Here is a 20,685-nt window from a genome sequence, read left to right as displayed (position 1 = left end):
GGTACAGAGGGAAAGACTCTCTCTGATGGTTCTCTGATCCTAAGACAGCTTTGTTACCATGGCCAGTTAGAAACGTGGAATGAGATGTCTGTCTTTGACATGGCTGAGATCAAAGAGAGCAAGGTATGAGTATGTGGGGGGTGGCGCTATTCCCAGCTACTACTGGTTAACAACCAGAAGGTTGTTTACCCCTTGTTAAAGTTTTATAACCATATGACAACTTGCCCTGATTTCTTTTCCTATGGTAAAGAATGTAGGGTTTGTAAACAGTGTAGGAACAACTCAATGTTTATAATGGAAGTCAATGAGAAAATGCACTTCTATGAGCAAAGTTTTGCTTAATGAACATTTCTTCAGGAACTAAACTCATTCGTATAATGGGGAATTATTGTATATGATATACTATTTCATAACTTTATGAGTATGAATTTTTCCTCTATTTTATCATGTTCCCTTGATAAGATTCACAACAAAATGTTAAAAATTTTACCAATAAAAAACTACAGTATTCATAAAACAAAGTTTCACAGTAAATGTGGTAGCTCACTAATCTTAAAACTATATTTTGCTAATTACAACACCATTTCTTCATTCAAATTAAGCATTATATTTCTATTAAATATCGGGGATTTGTGAAAGTAAACTTATTTCTAATATGTAGTGGATGACAATACTAAAATAACATTCTTACCAGACTGACCTGTGATATGTATAAATTAGCACTACTGTACAGTACTTACAGTGGTTGATGATATTGTAGTACTTTGGGATAGATCAATGAATTCTGATTTGTAAATCTGACCATGACCTAAACCTCTCTCCATAGAACATTTATTTATAACCATGGCATCCTCCATATCATAACCCTGAAAAAAAGTGACTGATTAAGATTTAAAAATGCTAACATGAAATTTTTCTTCGGAGCTTTCAACTAAGTCAAAATTGGTAATTTTCTAAAAGGATGGATTTAATGTACAGTACGGCCCTGAATTATGTGTATTCGAATTATGCGATTCCCCATTTACGCAGTCGCTACTTTTCAAAAATAAATTTTCTGCATCTGCGAAGCTGGTCAAAGTCTACCAGTCAAGCACTACAAAATGTATCAAATCTATAGTTTTTTTAAGAATATTGGTAGCCCTAAATGCGGTGCTTGATAATAAATGTTACAAAACGATATTTACCTTAAATTTTATCAATATAATTTCATAATAATTAGCCTATTTAAGGAAAAATTCCATCTCAACAATGAAATCAACTTTAACTATGCAAGTCCAGCTGACAAAATGTAAACAGAATTGTGGTTTCGTTCTAGGCAAACTTTATCTTTCTCTAACCTTTCGATAATTTTAATGGTAGTGTTAATGATGGTATAATTCCCTGGATAGGTGTGGTGGGTCGTATACGATCCGAGGTTAAAAAAAAAACATGTTATTTTTGCCATAATTTTTCGTCCGTATTGGTTGCGAGTGATATCGACCTGCGAAACATCTGTTCAGTGTGAGCAGCAGTCGGATGAGGACGCATTTCATCCCAGCTATTTTCCTTGTGCTATTTCTGATACCCTCGGGTCGAGCTCGACCCATCAATACCTAATTAAGGTAAGTTGTGTAATATCAAAGTTTTTATATAATTATCGAATGTGCAGTAGTATTTAAGCGTGTATAAAAAAAGATTGTTGTAAAGTGTTTGTGAGTGTCTTCTACCACGTATTTTTGTAAAATAGCTTATAATTTTTCCTGTTTTTGTAAGTTTATACCTTTATGATAACTTAATTATGATCATTATTTTATTATTTTTAATTGCAAAATAATCTATAAACTTCATTCTAGCTACCATAATATTTTTCTGCAAATCCTCGAACAATTATATAAGTAAATGACTCGCTGATATTGACATACAGTATCTTTCTCCATTTCAGATAGCAGATTTGACCTTACAAGGTGGTGTGGTTGGCAGCCATTTTGTAAGCATATCTGAAAGGTAAGCTGGCATAGCTCTATGTATTCCTCTTTTTTTATATTTTGGATATTTTCATGCATAAATACCATGCTCAGCAATGGATATAAAGATGTCTTGAAAAATTTCATAATATAACTCGGCAAAAAAAAAAAAAGAAAAAAAAAAAAAACAACCCTTTATTAAACATTAAATAATATCCAAGTGCAGATTCTTTTACACATTTTTGTTACACAATAATAATACAATATCCTGTAAAAATTTCAGCCACTAGCTATGTCATTTACCTACCCCCAAAAAATGTTGAAAAGAGGATAGATTTTTTTAGCCAAAATACATACTTTTATCTCCTTTCAGGAAACGTTCCCTTTTGGTTCCTCCCACCCCTGGATCTCAGCAAATGGTGCTCGATTACCATAGAATATTTTTAGTTTATTTCCATATTTAGATTTTAGGTGAATTTTTTTGTAGTCATTTTTTCTTATACTTATTTTTTTTTATTTGTAATAAATATTCATTTTGGACTTAGCTTTTATTTACTTTTTTTGAAGATTAGAATATTCTTTGAAGCTTTTTTTTTATATCAAAAGGTTGTGAATTGATTCGTAAATTAATTCTTTATGAATTTTTTTGGACCTCGGGTCGAGGTTGACCCACGATACCTATTTAAGGTGGTGGAATAATGATACCTATCCAGTATTATATTTGTTTAGTACAGTATCTATAAAAGCTTTATTTTTCTCTGCGGGTGTTCAAGGTTTTCATATGTAGGCTAGGTTTGCTTATTGGCAGTGAATAGCCTAAATTTCGGTAACGAGTCGGCAATATTTTGTCATATTTTAAACAGTACAAATTTTCTTTACAAATATTTTTGTATAGTACACAGTATAATTATAAAAACCTCGAGAGAGAGAGAGAGAGAGATATTTGATGCCAGAAAACCTCAAATCAATTTCTCTCTCTCTCTCTCTCTCTCTCTCTCTCTCTCTCTCTCTCTCTCTCTCTCTCTTTCACTGTGTGACAAATAAAATCTTAAGCTTACATTAGGCAACCTGAGTTTAAGAATGAAATTAACATGACTATTGTTAGTTGTGGTGATCAATTCCTCGCTTCAGTTTGTACCAGAAACAAAAACACTCCATTCGATTACAACAGCTGCGCGCACGCACGCTCGCTCTCTCTCTCTCTCTCTCTCTCTCTCTCTCTCTCTCTCTCTCTCTCTCTCTCTCTCTCTCACTCCAAAAGGCCACAAGATATGATGCCTTTCAACCCAAATATGCACAATTAGAGCCCAACTACAAAGAATGCATCTATAATGAAAGGGGTTGGTGCAGATATGGGGATAATTGCAGGTATACACACAAAAATAAATATGAAGGCGAAAGAGCAAATATAATAGAAAAGTTGGATTTTTTAATGGCAGAATTCCTGAAAATGAAGAAAAGAACATCATATCAGAACAGGAAGGAATCATGGGAGAATCCATATTATTACCAATATTAAATAATGGGGATGAAACACAAACCATAATAGTGATGAATGCACAGGGTTTAGTCACGAGTAACTCTAAAAAGAAAATAGAGTTCTTAGAAGAACTAACCCAAATTTAAAAAATAGATATGTTAAATATAAGTGAAACATGGTATTCCCAAGAGACTGGCAGTGATGACCAGATAAAGGGTTTCCAAACACATAGATCAGACAGAACAAATAGGAATGAAGGGGGAACCGCAATATATGGAAGAGACATAAATCAAGGAAAAGTCTGTGAAAAATACAGCAACACAAAATGTGAATTGATTGCGGTAGAATTTGAATATGAAAAATTAGTGAATATTGTAGTCTACAGACCTTCAAATACTAAGGAGTTTGACATAATAATAGAAAAAATAGATGATATATGTAGAAACCATAAAGACTGGAATATACTCCTATCCGGAGATTTTAACTTTCCTTTCGTGGTTTGGAAAGAACGGATAGAAGAAAGTGGTTGTATATATACATATAAAAAAGAAAGTAATAGTAGCGCAGAAGATAAGAGACAGTTTGAAAAGGTTCAAGATATGCTATTAGAACATAATATGCAATAAATAAACCACATTCCAACAAGAAAGGACAATGTCCTAGATTTAGTATTTGTGAATGAGGTGAATTATATTAAAGAAATAATAGTGTATAACACAGGAATTTCAGACCACAATGCCATAGAATTAATAGTCCATTCCAAAGCAAGTGAATGCAGAGAAAAACAAAGCACAAAACAATGAGTAGGACATGGAAAATATAATTTCTATGGTAAGAATATAAAATCGAAGGAATTACTGAAAACATCAAACATACATACATACATATACCAAGGCGCTTCCCCTAATTTTGGGGGGTAGCCGACATCAACAAATGAAACAAAAACAAAAAGGGGACCTCTACTCTCTACGTTCCTCCCAGCCTAACAAGGGACTCAACCGAGTTCAGCTGGTACTGCTAGGGTGCCACAGCCCACCCTCCCCCGTTATCCACCACAGATGAAGCTTCATATTGCTGAATCCCCTACTGCTGCTACCTCCGCGGTCATCTAAGGCATCGGAGGAAGCAGCAGGGCCTACCGGAACTGCGTCACAATCGCTCGCCATTCATTCCTATTTCTAGCACGCTCTCTTGCCTCTCTCACATCTATCCTCCTATCACCCAGAGCTTCCTTCACTCCATCCATCCACCCAAACCTTGGCCTTCCTCTTGTACTTCTCCCATCAACTCTTGCATTCATCACCTTCTTTAGCAGACAGCCATTTTCCATTCTCTCAACATGGCCAAACCACCTCAACACATTCATATCCACTCTAGCTGCTAACTCATTTCTTACACCCGTTCTCACTCTCACCACTTCGTTCCTAACCCTATCTACTCGAGATAAACCAGCCATACTCCTTAGACACTTCATCTCAAACACATTCAATTTCTGTCTCCGTCACTTTCATTCCCCACAACTCCGATCCATACATCACAGTTGGTACAATCACTTTCTCATATAGAACTCTCTTTACATTCATGCCCAACCCTCTATTTTTTACTACTCCCTTAACTGCCCCCAACACTTTGCAACTTTCATTCACTCTCTGACATACATCTGCTTCCACTCCACCATTTGCTGCAACAACAGACCCCAAGTACTTAAACTGATCCACCTCCTCAAGTAACTCTCCATTCAACATGACATTCAACCTTGCACCACCTTCCCTTCTCGTACTTCTCATAACCTTACTCTTACCCACATTAACTCTCAATTTCCTTCTCTCACACGCTCTTCCAAATTATGTCACTAATCGGCCAAGCTTCTCTTCTGTGTCTGCAACCAGTACAGTATCATCCGCAAACAACAACTGATTTACCTCCCATTCATAGTCATTCTCGTCTACTAGTTTTAATCCAGTTTAAAACATCATGGAGCTAAAAATATCAGAAAGAGCAAGCCGAGGTAGATTAATAGTGCCCAAAACTATACCAGGAAAACTAAGGAAGGCACACAGGACATTAATCCACTACGCACCAGCATCGACAATGCAGCGACTATTTAATGCACTGCCAGCTCATCTAAGAAACATATCAGGAGTGAGCGTAGATGTGTTTAAGAATAAGCTTGATAAACACGTAAGATGCATCCCAGACCATCCAAGACTGGAAGATGCATAAGCAACTCTCTGGTGGATATACGAGGTGCCTCAAATTGAGGGACCTGGAGGAACCCAAACATAGAATAAGGCAATAAGGTAAGGCTCTCTTTCTCTCTCTCTCTCTCTCTCTCTCTCTCTCTCTCTCTCTCTCTCATTTCTGACCTCTCTCTATCTCTAACAAATTAAATCTTTTTAGCTTTACAAAGTTTGTTATATTAAAAGTCAATCATGATTCAAATTCTCTTTACTTTCTCCAATCTTGCACCATCTCTGTCACGTCGAACATTATAGCAGTAACCCAATTGTTCGATAACTTTAAAAACCGGCCTAGTACTTTTTTTTTTTTTTTTTTTATTTTGCAGATGGTTCCATAATTGAGGTGTGTACAAGTTGACTTATAATTGAAGTTAGGAAAAGTATTTTTGATATGGAATGGACAATTATCTTTCATAACAGTTTAGAACTATCGTAAATTATCAAACTGCCATTAGCGGCAGTTTGCTGTTGTTGATTAAACGCAAACAAAGAGTGTTTTCCTGTTTTGCTACGTCTGTAGGAATTTATATGGATACAGTAACTGAAATATTTATAAAAACATATTTACTAAGAGCTCTTAATATCATTTGTAATCAACTTGATCATTTGTTTTAATGTGTTCGTTTGTTCAGCATGATTGACGATGGAGCGTATAGTAAACAAACGGAAGGTTTTCATTTTAGGCGGTGTGTTTAAAAAAAAGCATTATATAAATCGCATTCATTTCATTTATTTCAAAGTTCTAAGAAAAATGAAGTAAAACAACATTTGTAATAACAAAATCATCATATAATAAATACTTGGTAAGATAGCTGTTGCTGCAAAAATTAACCTAAACACAGATGTGCAAAGGCATTCGTTTCTTCGCCATGATCAGAAATGAACGTAAACAAAACAACGGATTCCAATTTTGATGGTGTGGTTAGGAAACACATGATATGAAATTGCTTTTATTTTGTTAATGCTGGATTTTCAATGATACAACAAAAGCAAGTCTATACAGTGATTGTTTTGCTATTCACCAGTTGTCTTATACAACATTTATGAATTAAACTTTTTAAAATTACTGCTACTGTAATTCTATGTCATGTTATAGGGGAAAATATACGGTATTTACACCCTTCCTCGTAATTTTAACCTTTTTCAATTTATTAAAACTTCGGTTCATTGATTAATAAGAACAATTCAATATTGGAAAAAAACACAGTATAGTACATAGAAAGAAATGAAAATGGGTAGTAAACGCATTTGAATAGGCAAGTTCCTGTTTGCCATGGCCATGTCATGTGTTTCGAAATATGCGATTTTCCATTTATGCAAGTCCATTTATCAACCAAATTCTTGCATAATTCGGGACCCTACTGTACTAGCCAATTCAATCAATAAGGATAAAAACAGGATTTTCAAGATAAAATCTATGATTTCAATACTTACCTGCAAGTCACAATGCTGATTATCTCAAAATAAAAGCTTTCCAGCCTCAAAAATAAAAACAAAATATTTCTCTATCTGATTCCCCCCAGTTGGTGCTCGCTCGAACTTGATCGCGGTCAGATGCAGACTGACCTCTTTAGCTCTAGTATTTTGTGTTTGAATTTTGTTTATTCAATGCTTTGTTAATTGGAAAATATGTAATTTTTCTCAAGCCAATTTGGAAATAATCGCCATAGCCCTTGATGATGGGGAAAAAAAAAAAAAAAAAAAAGGGTTCATCCTATATTGCAAAATAGGAAGATTAAAGCCAAATATGATTCTCTATATTCATCTTACTGATGATGAGCGTAAATTCTACGGACATTTCAGAATGACTATTAGAACATATGAGAAAATACTATCCAAAATTGAGGGTGACCTGAAAAAAAAAAAAAATTATTCAGAGAAACAGTCCCTCCATGAGGGATATTATCTTCTACAAGATCCCATTTGGTGTTTTTGAATGATTATTCATGTTTTCATAAGGCAAAAGGTACCACTACTTGCTTACATGAAGGCTGAATCTTAACTAGAGTGGAACAGGATTTGCAGGACTTCGACCACTGTGTTCACACTGGCACTCACTGTACACTCCCTGTCTAATAAGAATATCTTTTGGGGGGATCCATTCATGTAACACTGTTGGACTGGTCCCTTACTGTAGCAAAAGCAGAGTGTGACCAGACCTTTTGTGCGGATCAACTCCTAGTGTCTAAAAAACTCAAAAACTGATGTTATGGGAAATATTGAAGAGCTGAAATCAGTTTCTTACTTTTCAGTTTTCAAGTTTAACAAATTCACCTGATTCAGATTCCTCTAATAAAAGGTTCCATAATGGACCAAGTATCTACAAGCCTAACCCTCTACTTTATATGCCAGGGCACCATAAGCGGATTAAGTATCTTTCGGGAAAAATTATTGATGGTTAATATTTCTGTTGTTCAATCCTAGCCCAATGAAAATTGAATTCTTTCTCATATGGGGAAGAGTAGAGAGAGTGTTCTTTTTCATTTTTGAGGCAGGAAGGCTCGTTCCCGATAATTAGCAGAGTGACAAAGGAATAAAAAATCGCATAAACAGCTATTAGTTATATAATATGTCATGAATAGTGGGAAAAGATGAATATCGCAAAATGTGTGGTTAAAATTGTATTAAATAAGCAAAATATGACAAATTTAAAAGTAATTTGTATTTTTTTCTAACGATACAAACCTTGAGCTCTTTATTAGGGATTATATTTTTGGCACAACTGGAAGACTAGACATAAGACTTTTTTGGGCTCAGCCATGTCGTCCTGATGGAAAGTTCCTTTAGGCAGCTTTCTAAGGGATATTTGGCTACAATGATACTCCCAGAGAATTGACCACAGGTCTCAAGAATTCTAACTCCTGGCGCAAGTATCCTTGAAATAACTCTTAAGGATATCGCATAATATCAGGGGACGTATTTCTTGATACAACACATGGCAATCTTCACCCCGAATAGAGTTTTCGCTCTGAGGGGAAAGAGTGACAAAATTGAAGGGGAGCTGTCATCAAGGTTACCCGGTGGATCCCCTTCCCGTACTACTACGGCGTAACCATTCTTTTGTAGTAGCGAATTAAGCACGGTGTATCTCCCTATTGCATTCGGTTTTGTTACTATTTCAAGGATTATTACCATGCAATCTCCAGCATCTTCATCCTCTGGAAAGTTGAGTATTTGATCTTTCCCGTGTATAAATTTTGGCTCCCTTCTCACAGTTAAATTAGCATAATTTAGATGAGTTTAGTGGACCAGAGCCATCACTGGAGGCGGCCACGTACGCCATAAATGCTTTATTTAGTTAGTAGTACAACGTCCCCGGATTATTTAGCTTTAACGAATTATAGCTATTTAGGCAAATTATATGAGTGAACATAAGATTACACATGTAATATTTCCTCTTCTGTTAAACGTTTCGATTGTATACGATAGGGTCTCGGTGACGTAGCGTAGCCGTGATCCAGACTCGAGTTAGGCTAGCCCAATGCGTTTTAGTATACTTTAGTAACGTTATCCCCGTTTATCCTCTTTTATCGTTCTATTAATTCAGTCGGAGATAGCACATCTAGATATTACAAACATAATTCGATACTCGTCTCTTTTAGAGATTTAAAGATAAACCCTTCCATTCCTCCGAGTGCCGCCATTAAGCGGCAACCCTATCTTTGGTCTTGCCATAGAGTAGTATACTCCGGCTTGACTGGGATAGTGTTTCTGTCTATCCTCTTTGCCGGTGGGTATCCCAGCTTTGATATACGACAGTAACTCAGAGTATTCAGTCTTGTTGTCGGCAACTCTACTGGTGGGGGATTAGTCATTCCCCTGCCGGTTTCACAGTTGCAGGCATAGGAAGCACGGCTTCCCTAGTCCACAACTGGAAGTAGTAGTACAGTTGCCGCCACCTTCTCGCTTGTGGTCTAGAAGACATGTCTTATATCCGGCAAGGTCTTAGGCTGAGGAATCGTTATTCTTCTGCCGCCCAAGACGGTGCTGGCAAAGGAAATTATGTATCCTTGTTTTGCTGCCGACAGTAGGAGGTAGACGTGCCGCCTTCTTTCTATGCAAAATATAAGACCCTTTCCCTTCCCCTTCTGTCCTTTAGTGATGGCCTAGCCGTCACAACATCTGTGGCCGGTATTCTACAATCTCCTCGCTTGCCGGGCGGATTGCGTTGCCGGCCGGGCTCCTGCAAAGGCGGCTTGATTGCAACTTCGACCTTCCCCCTAACGGAAGCAAGGCTCCAGGAAAGGTTGTGCTGGCCATGATGGCTGCCGGTGGGAGATCCTTTACAACTTTGAGTATTCTTCAGTCCTCTCTTGGACTGCAATCCACAAACCCTGGAACCGGCTGAGCTGCCGGCAACAGATATTGTGGTTGGATAGAAGCTAGAATTAATGCATGCTTTCCCTTCCATTTGAATCCTCATTCTGGAAAGAAGGCAGTAGAGACAGTAGTCCCTACAACCCTAATTATTGTACTAAACTGTAATAATACGGTAGCCCTTCTCTCCATGCTTTCTCTCTCTCTGTCAGCTAGTGCTGTCAAGTACTAGCCTAGCCGGCTATATGACGGCAAAACTACAGTATAAGAGTATAAAGTAGCCAGTATTCCTGCAGTATAGCAGATACAGCAGTTATAAAACTACAGTATATAATATACATTAGCATGATTTCCAACATATTCTGTGTATCCTTTCACAGTCCATTGTTGAGACCCCTAATAATGTTGAAGTGAAGTATTCCTTCAATATCCTGAGGTATCCTAGATCATCCGAACATAAATATCTTTACTTTACAGTATTATTTCACTTGTGGGGGAGTTAGTGCTAGCATACACTGACTCCATTCTATGTTATAGAGCTATTCCACCCTATATTTCCCTAATAAGGAAACTTAAAAATATTAATATTGTGGGAGGTCACAGCAATTGCCCGGACAGGAAACACAGATATGTGTCTTTCCTATTTCTTTTCCAGCTTACTATCCTAAGCTATATTTATAATAGTAAGATCTATTATTAATGCATGAGAATGATTTATCAGTGTGATAAATTACCCCATACTCATTTCACTTTTACTTTCCTTACAGGAGGAGTCCAAGGTGAAGTGTGCAGTCATATACTGCAACCACAAGAGTAAGAACTTTTGTGGCCACAGCATGTGCAGGTCTCATGCCCCCTGCTCCATCGCAACTGAAACCCTGAGATACTGGGACCCCAAGGGTTGAAACGTCTGCTTGGCCTTGATGACCGAGGGTTTCGGCGATCCCAAGACGACGGAGTCGAGGGATGCTGCGAGGAAAACGCTTCGGAAGTGGGTAAGAGGGTTCCAGAAGAACTCTCCGGGACCTTACCTACCAAGTGACACCATTAAGAGCCTGCTGTTCACTAAGGCAACATCTGATGCAGTCGTGCCTCAGTCACGGCCTGAGCCTCCATGCAGACAACTGGCGATAGAGGCCGACATCAATAAGGCTCTACAAGGCATGGACATCCATCAGGAGAGGATGTCAGATGTGTCCTCGGACACTGAAAAGGATCTCCTTCAAGAAGATCCTGAAGAAGAGGTGGCCCAGCCACCCGAGGAGGAAGAAGAATCCGGATCGACAGAAGCGGAAGACCATCTACTGTCTGTGATGGCATTTCAGCCTGTACCGTTAACTTATTCGCCTTTGGCCCCAACCGGTTAATCAGACCCGCTGTTCACCACGGGCCAAGCATTCATGGGGCAGATCCAGCAGATGATGGATCTTTTCCGCAAGGAACAACTAGAGATGAAGAAGGAAGTCAGGGAAGCACACCATGCAGTTGCTTCTCGCGGCTCCTACAAGCCGCCAAGAGTCTCTGACTTGCCTCCATGCTCCGAAACCAACCACTGGAGGTATGCAGAGTTCATGCCCATGATGAATGGGAACCTACGTCTCGGAGAAGATGGGGGCCATACCCCTCGACGATCTCCAATTCTGGCCAAACCTTGCGGCTTACCAGGAGTGCTTCATCAGGCTGAAAAATGAGCCTGCATCTAAAGAAGAGACGGAACCTAAGGAGGTCATGGTTTTTGACCATGACAAGGCACAGGCTCTCTTGACGAGTAGCCTGAAGAAGGCAGGATACTCGAACTCCAAGGTTTCTGCGTTGAGCAAGAAGCACCCTACCTTCCTTGCTCCTTCCTCGAGAGATTTTTCCCTTCATGTCAAAAGCTCTCCACTGCGTGCTAAAGGCAGTTGATGCGGGCAAACCATGCCCTACGCTAGAGGAGTGTAGACCATTGTCTCTAGCCCTGCCTACAGGCAAGAAGGAATGGAACGAGGTCCACCTAATCTTCTCGGTCGCAAAGCTCGACGCTGACATCGCAGGACAGCAGTTCAATGAGAACCTTCCAAAGCTGTCAGACTTTCTTCTGAGAAGAGAACAGGAGACAAAAGAGAGACTAGCCGCCTCAATGTCTCTCCAGAACTGCATGGAGATGTGTGCAAGCATCGCAACCACCCCAGATATTTACACAGTCTTAACCAAGATGCACATGGCTACACTGGTCAAGGACATGTACGCTTTTATGAAGGCCAGGACGGCCTGTAGAGAGTTTGTGTTTACCAATGCAACAGTCAAACACGAGCCCAGGAAGTTGATCACTTCCTGTATCTGGGGCAAGGACCTCTTCCCAAAGGAAGCAGTTCAAGAGGTGGTTGCCAAAGCCGCCATGGAGAATAGGAACCTTCTCCAAAAGTGGGGCATGTCTTCCAAAAGGAAATCTTCCCCTGATGCTGGTCCCCAACCCAGGAGGAAGATGAAGAAGCCAAGACTGTCTCATCGACCTGTGAAACATCCCACAGTCACCATGACCACGGTGCCCAAAATGGTTGCTCAGCCGCAAACCACTTTCAAGATGGTGCCTCAACAGCTGGTAACCCAGTCACCAGCCTTTAACCCAGCCTTCAGGAGGCACACAACTACCATTCGCCCAAAAGGTAGAGGGTCTAGACGAGGTTCCTCAAGAAACCCCTCATGAGGTAGAGGAGGACCTGGTCAGGGTAACAAACCCTCTGGATCATCCAAGCAATGAGATGCTCCAGGTAGGAGAAAGACTCCTCCACTTTCGGGATCGTTGAACCTTCGATCCCTGGGTCCACAGCCTAATCAAGAAAGGACTAGGATGGAAATAGAACAGATCTCCAACTTCCTTTCCTCAATTCTTCCAACACTCCAACCACTTATTGGAAGAATATACCTTAGAACTCTTGAACAAAAAGGTTACAAGGAAAGCAAAGTCCATCAAATTCCAGGGAAGGCTGTTTTGTGTTCCCAAGAAGGACTCGGACAAACTCAGAGTCATTCTAGACTTGTCTCCACTCAACAAGTTCCTCGAGAACAAGTTCCAGATGTTAACCTTACAACACATAAGGACCCTGTTACCAAAAGGGGCGTACACAGTCTCAATAGACCTAGCAATTGCTTACTGGCACCTTCCAGTCAGTCGCCCCCTTTCCTCCTACCTAGGATTCAAGCTACAGAAGACAAAGTATGTCTTCAGAGCCATGCCCTTTGGACTAAACATAGCCCCAACGATTTTCACGAAACTTGCGGACACAGTCGTATAACAGCTACGCCTAGAAGGCATTCAGGTAGCATTATACCTGGACGACTGGCTGGTGTGGGCAGCAACCAAGACTGCTTGTCTGCAGGCAGCCACAATGGTGATCCAGTTCCTGGAACATCTGGGCTTCAAGATCAACTATAAGAAGTCTCGCCTCTCTCCAAGTCACGAGTTTCAATGGTTGGGAATCCATTGGAACTTGCAGTCACACCCTCTCTCCATTCCACTGAAGAAGAGGAGAGAGGTCGCGGGTTCTGTCAAGAGACTACTGAAATCCAACAAGATTTCAAGACGCCAACAGGAAAGAGTACTGGGCTCTCTCCAGTTCGTAGCAGTATCAGACCCAGTGCTAAGAGCACAGCTGAAGGATGCGTCAGGAGTCTGGAGAACATACGCATCAAACGCTTGAAGAGATCAACAGAGACCGACACCGACCTTACTGCGATCACTTCTGAGGCCGTGGTCGAAGGTCAAGAGCCTAGCAAGGACTATTCCCTTACAACCACTTCAACCGTCAGTAGTCATCCACACGCATGCCTCAACGGAAGGATGGGGAGGTCATTCCCATCAAAGGAAAGTTCAAGGGACCTGGTCACTCCAGTTCAAGACCTTTCACAACAACATTCTGGAGGCCATGGCAGTCCTCCTGACGTTGAAGAAGCTATCCCCTCACAGATCAGCCCATATCAAGTTGGTCTTGGACAGCGAAGTGATAGTGAGATGTCTGAACCGAAAAGGCTCAAGATCGCCCTACATCAACTACATGATGTTGGCCATCTTTCGCTTAGCAAGAAAGAAAAGATGGCACTTATCAGCAGTTCACCTACAAGGGTTTCGCAATGTGACAGCGAACGCTCTATCCAGGCGAAAGCCGATAGAATCAGAATGGTCCCTAGACGCAGACTCATTCTCCTTCATCTTGGGAAAAGTCCCAAAACTGCAGATTGATCTCTTCGCAACAAGCGACAACAAAAAACTACCTCAATACGTAGCCCCATACAAGGACCCTCGGGCAGAAGCGTTGGATGCCATGTCCCTCGATTGGAACAGATGGAATCATATCTATCTGTTCCCGCCAACAAATCTCCTGCTGAAGGTCCTCAACAAGCTGAGATCCTTCAAGGGGACAGCAGCAGTGGTGGCCCCCAAATGGCCCAAGAGTAATTGGTTCCCTCTAGTGATAGAACTGAGGCTGAGGCTGTTTCCTCTACCAAACCCAGTTCTATCGCAACTGGTTCAGAAGTCGACTGTCTACGCTTCATCATTGAGAACCCAAAACCTACATCTGATAATTTTCTCACCTTAGCAGTCAAGAAAAGGTTTGGGATCTAAAAACACAACATCGACTTTATAGAAAAATACAAGTCAAAGTCAACCAGAAGACAATATGAATCGTCTTGGATGAAGTGGGTCTCCCAAAGCAAACAAGCCGACAGAAATCTCGATAGACTTCTGCCTGTCCTTCTTCATCCACCTTCACGAGCCAGACTTGGCTTCCACTACGATAACTACATGTAAGTCAGCTTTGACTAGACATCTTCTATACGCCTTCCAGGTGGACCTGTCGGACGAAATCTTCAACAAGATTCCGAAAGCATGCGCTAGACTTGAACCAGCAGCCCCTTCGAAGCCCATATCATGGTCTTTGGACAAAGTCTTGCACTATGCTTCAAACTTGAACAATGAAGATTGTTCCCTAAAAGATCTAACACAGAAAGTGATATTCTTGTTCGCTATAGCCTCAGGGGCTAGAGTTAGTGAAATAGTGTCCCTTTCTAGAGACGAGGTTCACATTCAGTTTACAGAAGAGGGAGAACTGAATCATTTTCCCAATCCTACCTTTCTTGCCAAAACCGAGCTACCCACCAAAAGGTGGGGTCCTTCGAGAATCTGCCCTTTGAAGGAAGATGTCTCTCTATGTCCAGTAGAATGTCTAAAGGCCTATCTTCGAAGAACTTCACACTTCAAGGGAGGACAGCTCTTCATAAGCGAAACCTCAGGATCAAACTTATCCTTAAAACAACTGAGGGCAAAGCTCACTTACTTTATTCGCAGAGCGGATCCTGTGTTAGAAACCAAAAATAAATTATAGAGGTAAGAGTTGCAAAAGAAATGGAAAGCAAAACTGTTTCCTTATAAGGAATACAGTTAACATTAAAATAATGAATTCAATCGGAGAGGATTGATATTTGTGTCTGACTATGGGGAATAGACGTTCGGTCGTTAGCTTGAAATTAAAAGTAAATAACTTAATGCTACTTAGTATAGTAATTATTAGCGTTAATGATAAGTAAAATTAATAATAATATTAAACTTATGAATTAAATGACTTAAATTAGTAATTGCCTAATAGGCCATAAGTTCGCGCGTGCGTAATATATACCTGTAAAAGATAAGAAGTAAATTACCTCCGAGGTTACCACAGCCACGGCGAACAGTTCCAATAAAAAGTACTCAGTGGAAAGGCCGGCATCTTCATAGGATATTAACGCTGAACAAAACTAAACGTTCCAACTCCAAGACAACGACAATTTTGGAACACGTCAACGTCTAGCTTTGTGATAAGTGATCTATATTATTCTGTATCTTAGGACATGTCCAGGGAAAAGGGTAATGTAGGGCAATGTCTCAAAGTTTTATTAGTGGATCTACTATTTGATGTAAGTTGTTTTGGTTTTTGAATAATTGTTTTGTTCATTGAATATAAGTAAGGTTGGAATTAAAATAAATTCCAACACCTGACAGTACACTCGCAGGTCATGATCCGAGAAAAATTGCTTCCTCGCTGAACTTCTTTTAGCATATGGACTTTGATAGACTCCGCTCATACACAAGTTGGAAATCCTCTAGAGTCTTTTATAAACATTATGCGAAGCAAGTGCATGAAATAAAACACTTTGTGGTGGCGGCAGGTAGTGTTATAAAACCTGTCGTCTAGTGCTGCGACGAACAGTGAACTATTTGGGACTTAAGGGTGAAAAGGTATAACACCTTTGAGTGTAATACCTTTTATTGAGGATCACTATGTTGACCCTTGGACTTCGTTATAGATGTAGCATCTAACCAATAACACCAGTGCCGTGTGTACATTCGTACGCAGTGTTTAAACATATCCAGCATCTAAGTGAAATTATCCTAATAATTATGCATTTTTTTGAGTGACATACTAATATATATTTCTTCCCTTACAAGTGATAAATATATATGCACTTTGAGAATGTTGTTTATGTAAAAAACGGATTCTATTTTAATACATTCGTTGTTGTATCTATTATTGTCTATACAAATAAATATGCAAAATGTATTTGCGTCTTATTCGCCCCACAAGTAGTCGAATAAAACTAGTCAGTCTTTTATCTTTTTTTTCTAAAATTAAAAATGGAGTTTTTATGATAAAACAAAGTTTTATGAATACTTACCTGGAAGTTATATATATATAGCTGCTAAGTCTCTGACTTCCGGCAGAATTTATTCGAAAATTGCGGCAACCTCCTTGTGGTGGTTGTGTGGTTAGGTGGTTAACAACCCTTACAGGGTGGGACCTGAAATCATTCCTGTTTTCTGTTCTTCAGATTACCTTTGCCCAACCTGTCTCCTGAGGGGAGGTGGGTGGGCTTTAAAATATATATATAACTGCCAGGTAAGTATTCATAAAACTTTGTTTTATCATAAAAACTCCATTTTTATGAATAGTACTTACCTGGCAGTTATATATATATATATATATATATATATATATATATATATATATATATATATATATATATATATATATATATATATATATATATATATATATATAGCTGATTCACACATTTGGAGGAGGGAAACAGACAGTAAACATCATTGGGGAAACAACAAAAGAGTTGTAGGAGAAAAAACACCTTGATTCCTTACCTGCTAAGGTAGCTGACTTCAAAGGTTACTGCCTCTAGAGTTGCTTTCCCTTAGGAGTGTTCCGCCAGGAGTAGACCTCCTATGCTGCAAACAACTCAATCGAGTCTGTCAAAGGGGTAAGACCAACATCTTGACTAGACTTCAGAAACTACCTTCGCCCCATATAATAAAAACCTGCAACCTTACTAAAACTAACCGACCTAACCTTGCAGAAATAGATATAAGCTATCTATCTGGACTGAGGGAACCATACCACAAGACGAGGTCCTCAGACAACCATAAAAAACACAAACCTTCATACATGTATACAAACTAAGGTTGAGTGGGGGTAGTAACTCCTTTGCCTAATACAGAAGCCACAGCTACGTATGGGCCCAAGGTATAACACTTGTCATAGTCTACTCTCACCTCTCTGAGGTAATGAGAAGCGAAGACAGAGTTGCTCCTCCAGAACATTGCTTCCATGATTTGCCTAACTGACATATTTTTCTGATATGCCAGTGAGGTAGCTGTGACTCTTACTTCGTGAGCCCGTACTTTCAACAGGGCAAAGTGTTCTTCCTCACATAAGAGGTGGGCTTCCCTAATAGTTTCCCTCAGGAAAAAGGACAAAGTGTTCTTTGACAGGGGTTTTTGAGGATCCTTCACAGAACACCATAACGAGTTGGATGCACCCCTCACGTTCTTAGAGTGGGCCAAATAAGCCTTGAGAGCCCTAACTGGGCAGAGGAGTCTTTCCTGCTCCTGACCAACTAAGTTCGTGAGGTTAGGGACCTCAAAGGTCTTAGGCCAGGGTTTCGAAGAAAGTCGAACCTTAAGGCACAAACCGCTCCATTTTAATTGAAGCCGACACGCTTCGCAATTGCCTGGACCTCGCTGACCCTTTTGGCAGTCGCTAGAGTCATAAGGAAGAGGGTTTTCTTTGTTACATCTCGAAGAGAGGCTTGCGAGATAGGTTCAAATTTCTTGGAGCACAGAAACTTAAACACCATATCCAGGTCCCAAGATGGGGGTCTTAATTGTACCTGTTTCGTCATCTCAAAGGACCTAATGAGGTCCTGCAAATCCTTATCTTGAGACAACTCTAGGCCTCTATGCCTAAAGACGGTTGAGAGCATACTTCTGTATCTTTTGATGGTAGACACAGCCAGCTTAGCATCCTGCCTGAGGTACAAAAAAAAGTCTGCAATCTGGCTCAGAGAGGTAGTGGTCGAGGAAACCTTGTGCCGCCTGCACCAAGCTCTAAAGGTCTCCCACTTAGACTGGTAGACTCTTTGTGACGAGATCCTCCTTGCTCTGGCAATAGCTTTCGCCGCTTGTGCCGAAAAGCCTCGAGATCTAACGAGCTTCTCGACAGTCTGAAGGCAGTCAGATTGAGAGCGAGGGGGTTTTGATGATATCTCTCGAAGTGGGGCTTTCTGAGAAGATCTGGACTTGCCGAAAGTCTTCTTGGGAAGTCCATCAGCATGCCCACCACTTCGGTGAACCATTTCCTTGCAGGCCAGAATGGAGCCACTAGGATCATTCGTCCCGAATCGAGGAGAGCGAATTTCCTGACGACCAGATTGATGATTTTGAAAGGGGGAAACGCATACATGTCCATCCCCGTCCAATCCATCAAGAAGGCGTCCACTGCTACCGCTTCCTCGTCCGGGACTAGGGAGCAGTTGTTGGGATCCTCTTGTTCAAGTTGGAGGCGAAAAGGTCTATTACAGGTCCGCCACACAACTTCCAGAGGCTCTGACTGACATGCGGGTTGAGAGTCCACTCTGTGGGAAGAACTTGTCCCTTCCTGCTGAGCATGTCTGCCCTGATGTTTCTCTGCCCTTGAACAAACATCGTCAACAGCTGAGTCCTGTTCTTGCTCGCTCAAAGGAGAAGCTCTCTCGCTGTTCTGAACAGAGAGAGGGAGTGAGTTCCCCCTTGTTTCCTGATGTACGCGAGAGCTGTGGTGTTGTATGAATTGATCTCCACAGTCTTCCCTGTGTGGAGGATTAATTTTTGTTTTATTTTCATTTATTTTTAGTTTGCCAAATATCTCTCTCTCTCTCTCTCTCTCTCTCTCTCTCTCTCTCTCTCTCGAGAGAGAGAGAGAGAGAGAGAGAGAGAGAGAGAGAGAGAGAGAGAGAGAGAGAGAGAGAGAGTGTGTGTATCGATTGTTTGTTGTGAGAAAGACTGTTGGTATAAATGAGATTGTTTGTTTATGTTTTAGTTAGGTTACGACAGTGGTGAATGTCTTGGGTGAATGCTTATTTTGATTTTGACTGCAGCTACAGGCTGTTGAGAATGCTGGATTATATTTTATATCATTTTTCGACCAGCGTGGAAGTGTTTATTTATTCAAAAAGTAAGTACAGTTTTGTTCATCTTTGCTTGTCGTGATTGTGAATGATAGGAACAATTTATTATTTATCTTTGATTATATAGTGCGATAGTTTAGTTAGCTAGGAGTGTTCATAAGTGTTTTTCTTTTTTTATTTTGGCAGGCCGTGATTCCTCCTTTGGAGTGACTCAATTTTTTGAAAGTGGATTATTGTTGATGACCTGGCATGTGAGTGATTTTGTTTAGACTGCTCTTTTGAATTGCCCAACTGTTGATGACCTGGCCTGTTTAACAAGATTATGTATGATGATGATGATTATGATGGCAACGATCACGACCCAAATCAATTAATGCAGTTGTGTTGATATTTGTCAGTGTTGCGGTTGCTACAAAGTTGTAGTTTGGGGCAATTAAAGACTGTTGGCCCTTGTGTGGACGAAGGTGTCCACTCAGAAATACATATATTAATTACGTTTATATTTGTAGTTGAAGGGAATTTTTAGCTTTAAGTTTTGTTTTTCATGCGGTTATTTGAATGTGTTTTCTATATATAGTGGTTATTTGAATGTGTTTTCTATATATAGTAAGTTAAGATTGTAGTGCTAAGTGTGATTTTATTTTGGTTATGGAATATGGCTGGTGATTTTTTTAGTATTAAGTGATTGTTTTAGTATTAATAAATATAGTTTTAAGGTTATGATATGTTTTTATGTCAATTTTGTCTAAGAGTCCAGTTTATGATAACGTAAGGGGAAAGTTTGTGTTGAGGAGACAATTGTCTGTTTAGTGTGATTCAAGGGTGTGGGGGTTGGGTGGTGTGGCGCTGGTGGTTGGCTAGGGCCTTTGTATCGGCCCATCCCTTTGACGAAGGAATTAACTAAATGGAAGACAACCTGTGAATAGTGGATTTCACGCGCCTTTGCTTTATACACGACACCCAAAAGGTGCTCGCGCGAGGGTTGTAACCTCAGCATTCCATGCTTTTATCTTTCTCTGGTATAATTGGAAGGTTTTATCAGAAAAGATATATAAGAAGGACTCTTTTCACCGGGCACCACAGGTCTCTCCCCAGAAATAGATTTTTCCTTCGTCAAAATCCCTTTTTGCAACATCCCGCCACATTATTTTGGCGCCCGAACAGGGACTGCCGAGGTGGGATTGAAGCTAGAGTAGACTCTTGGACAAAGGACTGCATTAGGATAAGAAATTAGATT

General features: G+C 40.1%; 1 protein-coding gene across 1 annotated transcript in view; it reads right to left on the bottom strand.

The window, feature by feature from the left end:
- The window catches only part of Polr1B (RNA polymerase I subunit Rpl135), a 494,679-nt gene that overhangs the window by 146,795 nt on the left and 327,199 nt on the right, over positions 1-20,685 (bottom strand). Inside the window, exon 15 of the mRNA XM_068386504.1 lies at positions 741-866. Within this exon, the coding sequence (XP_068242605.1) occupies positions 741-866 (126 nt within the window). The remainder of the gene's footprint in view (positions 1-740; positions 867-20,685) is intronic.

This window comes from Palaemon carinicauda, chromosome 1, assembly GCF_036898095.1.
Source record: "Palaemon carinicauda isolate YSFRI2023 chromosome 1, ASM3689809v2, whole genome shotgun sequence".
NCBI lineage: Eukaryota > Metazoa > Arthropoda > Malacostraca > Decapoda > Palaemonidae > Palaemon > Palaemon carinicauda.
The sequence above is the reverse complement of the archived record's forward strand: the minus strand, read 5'-3'. Positions and strand labels throughout refer to the sequence as shown.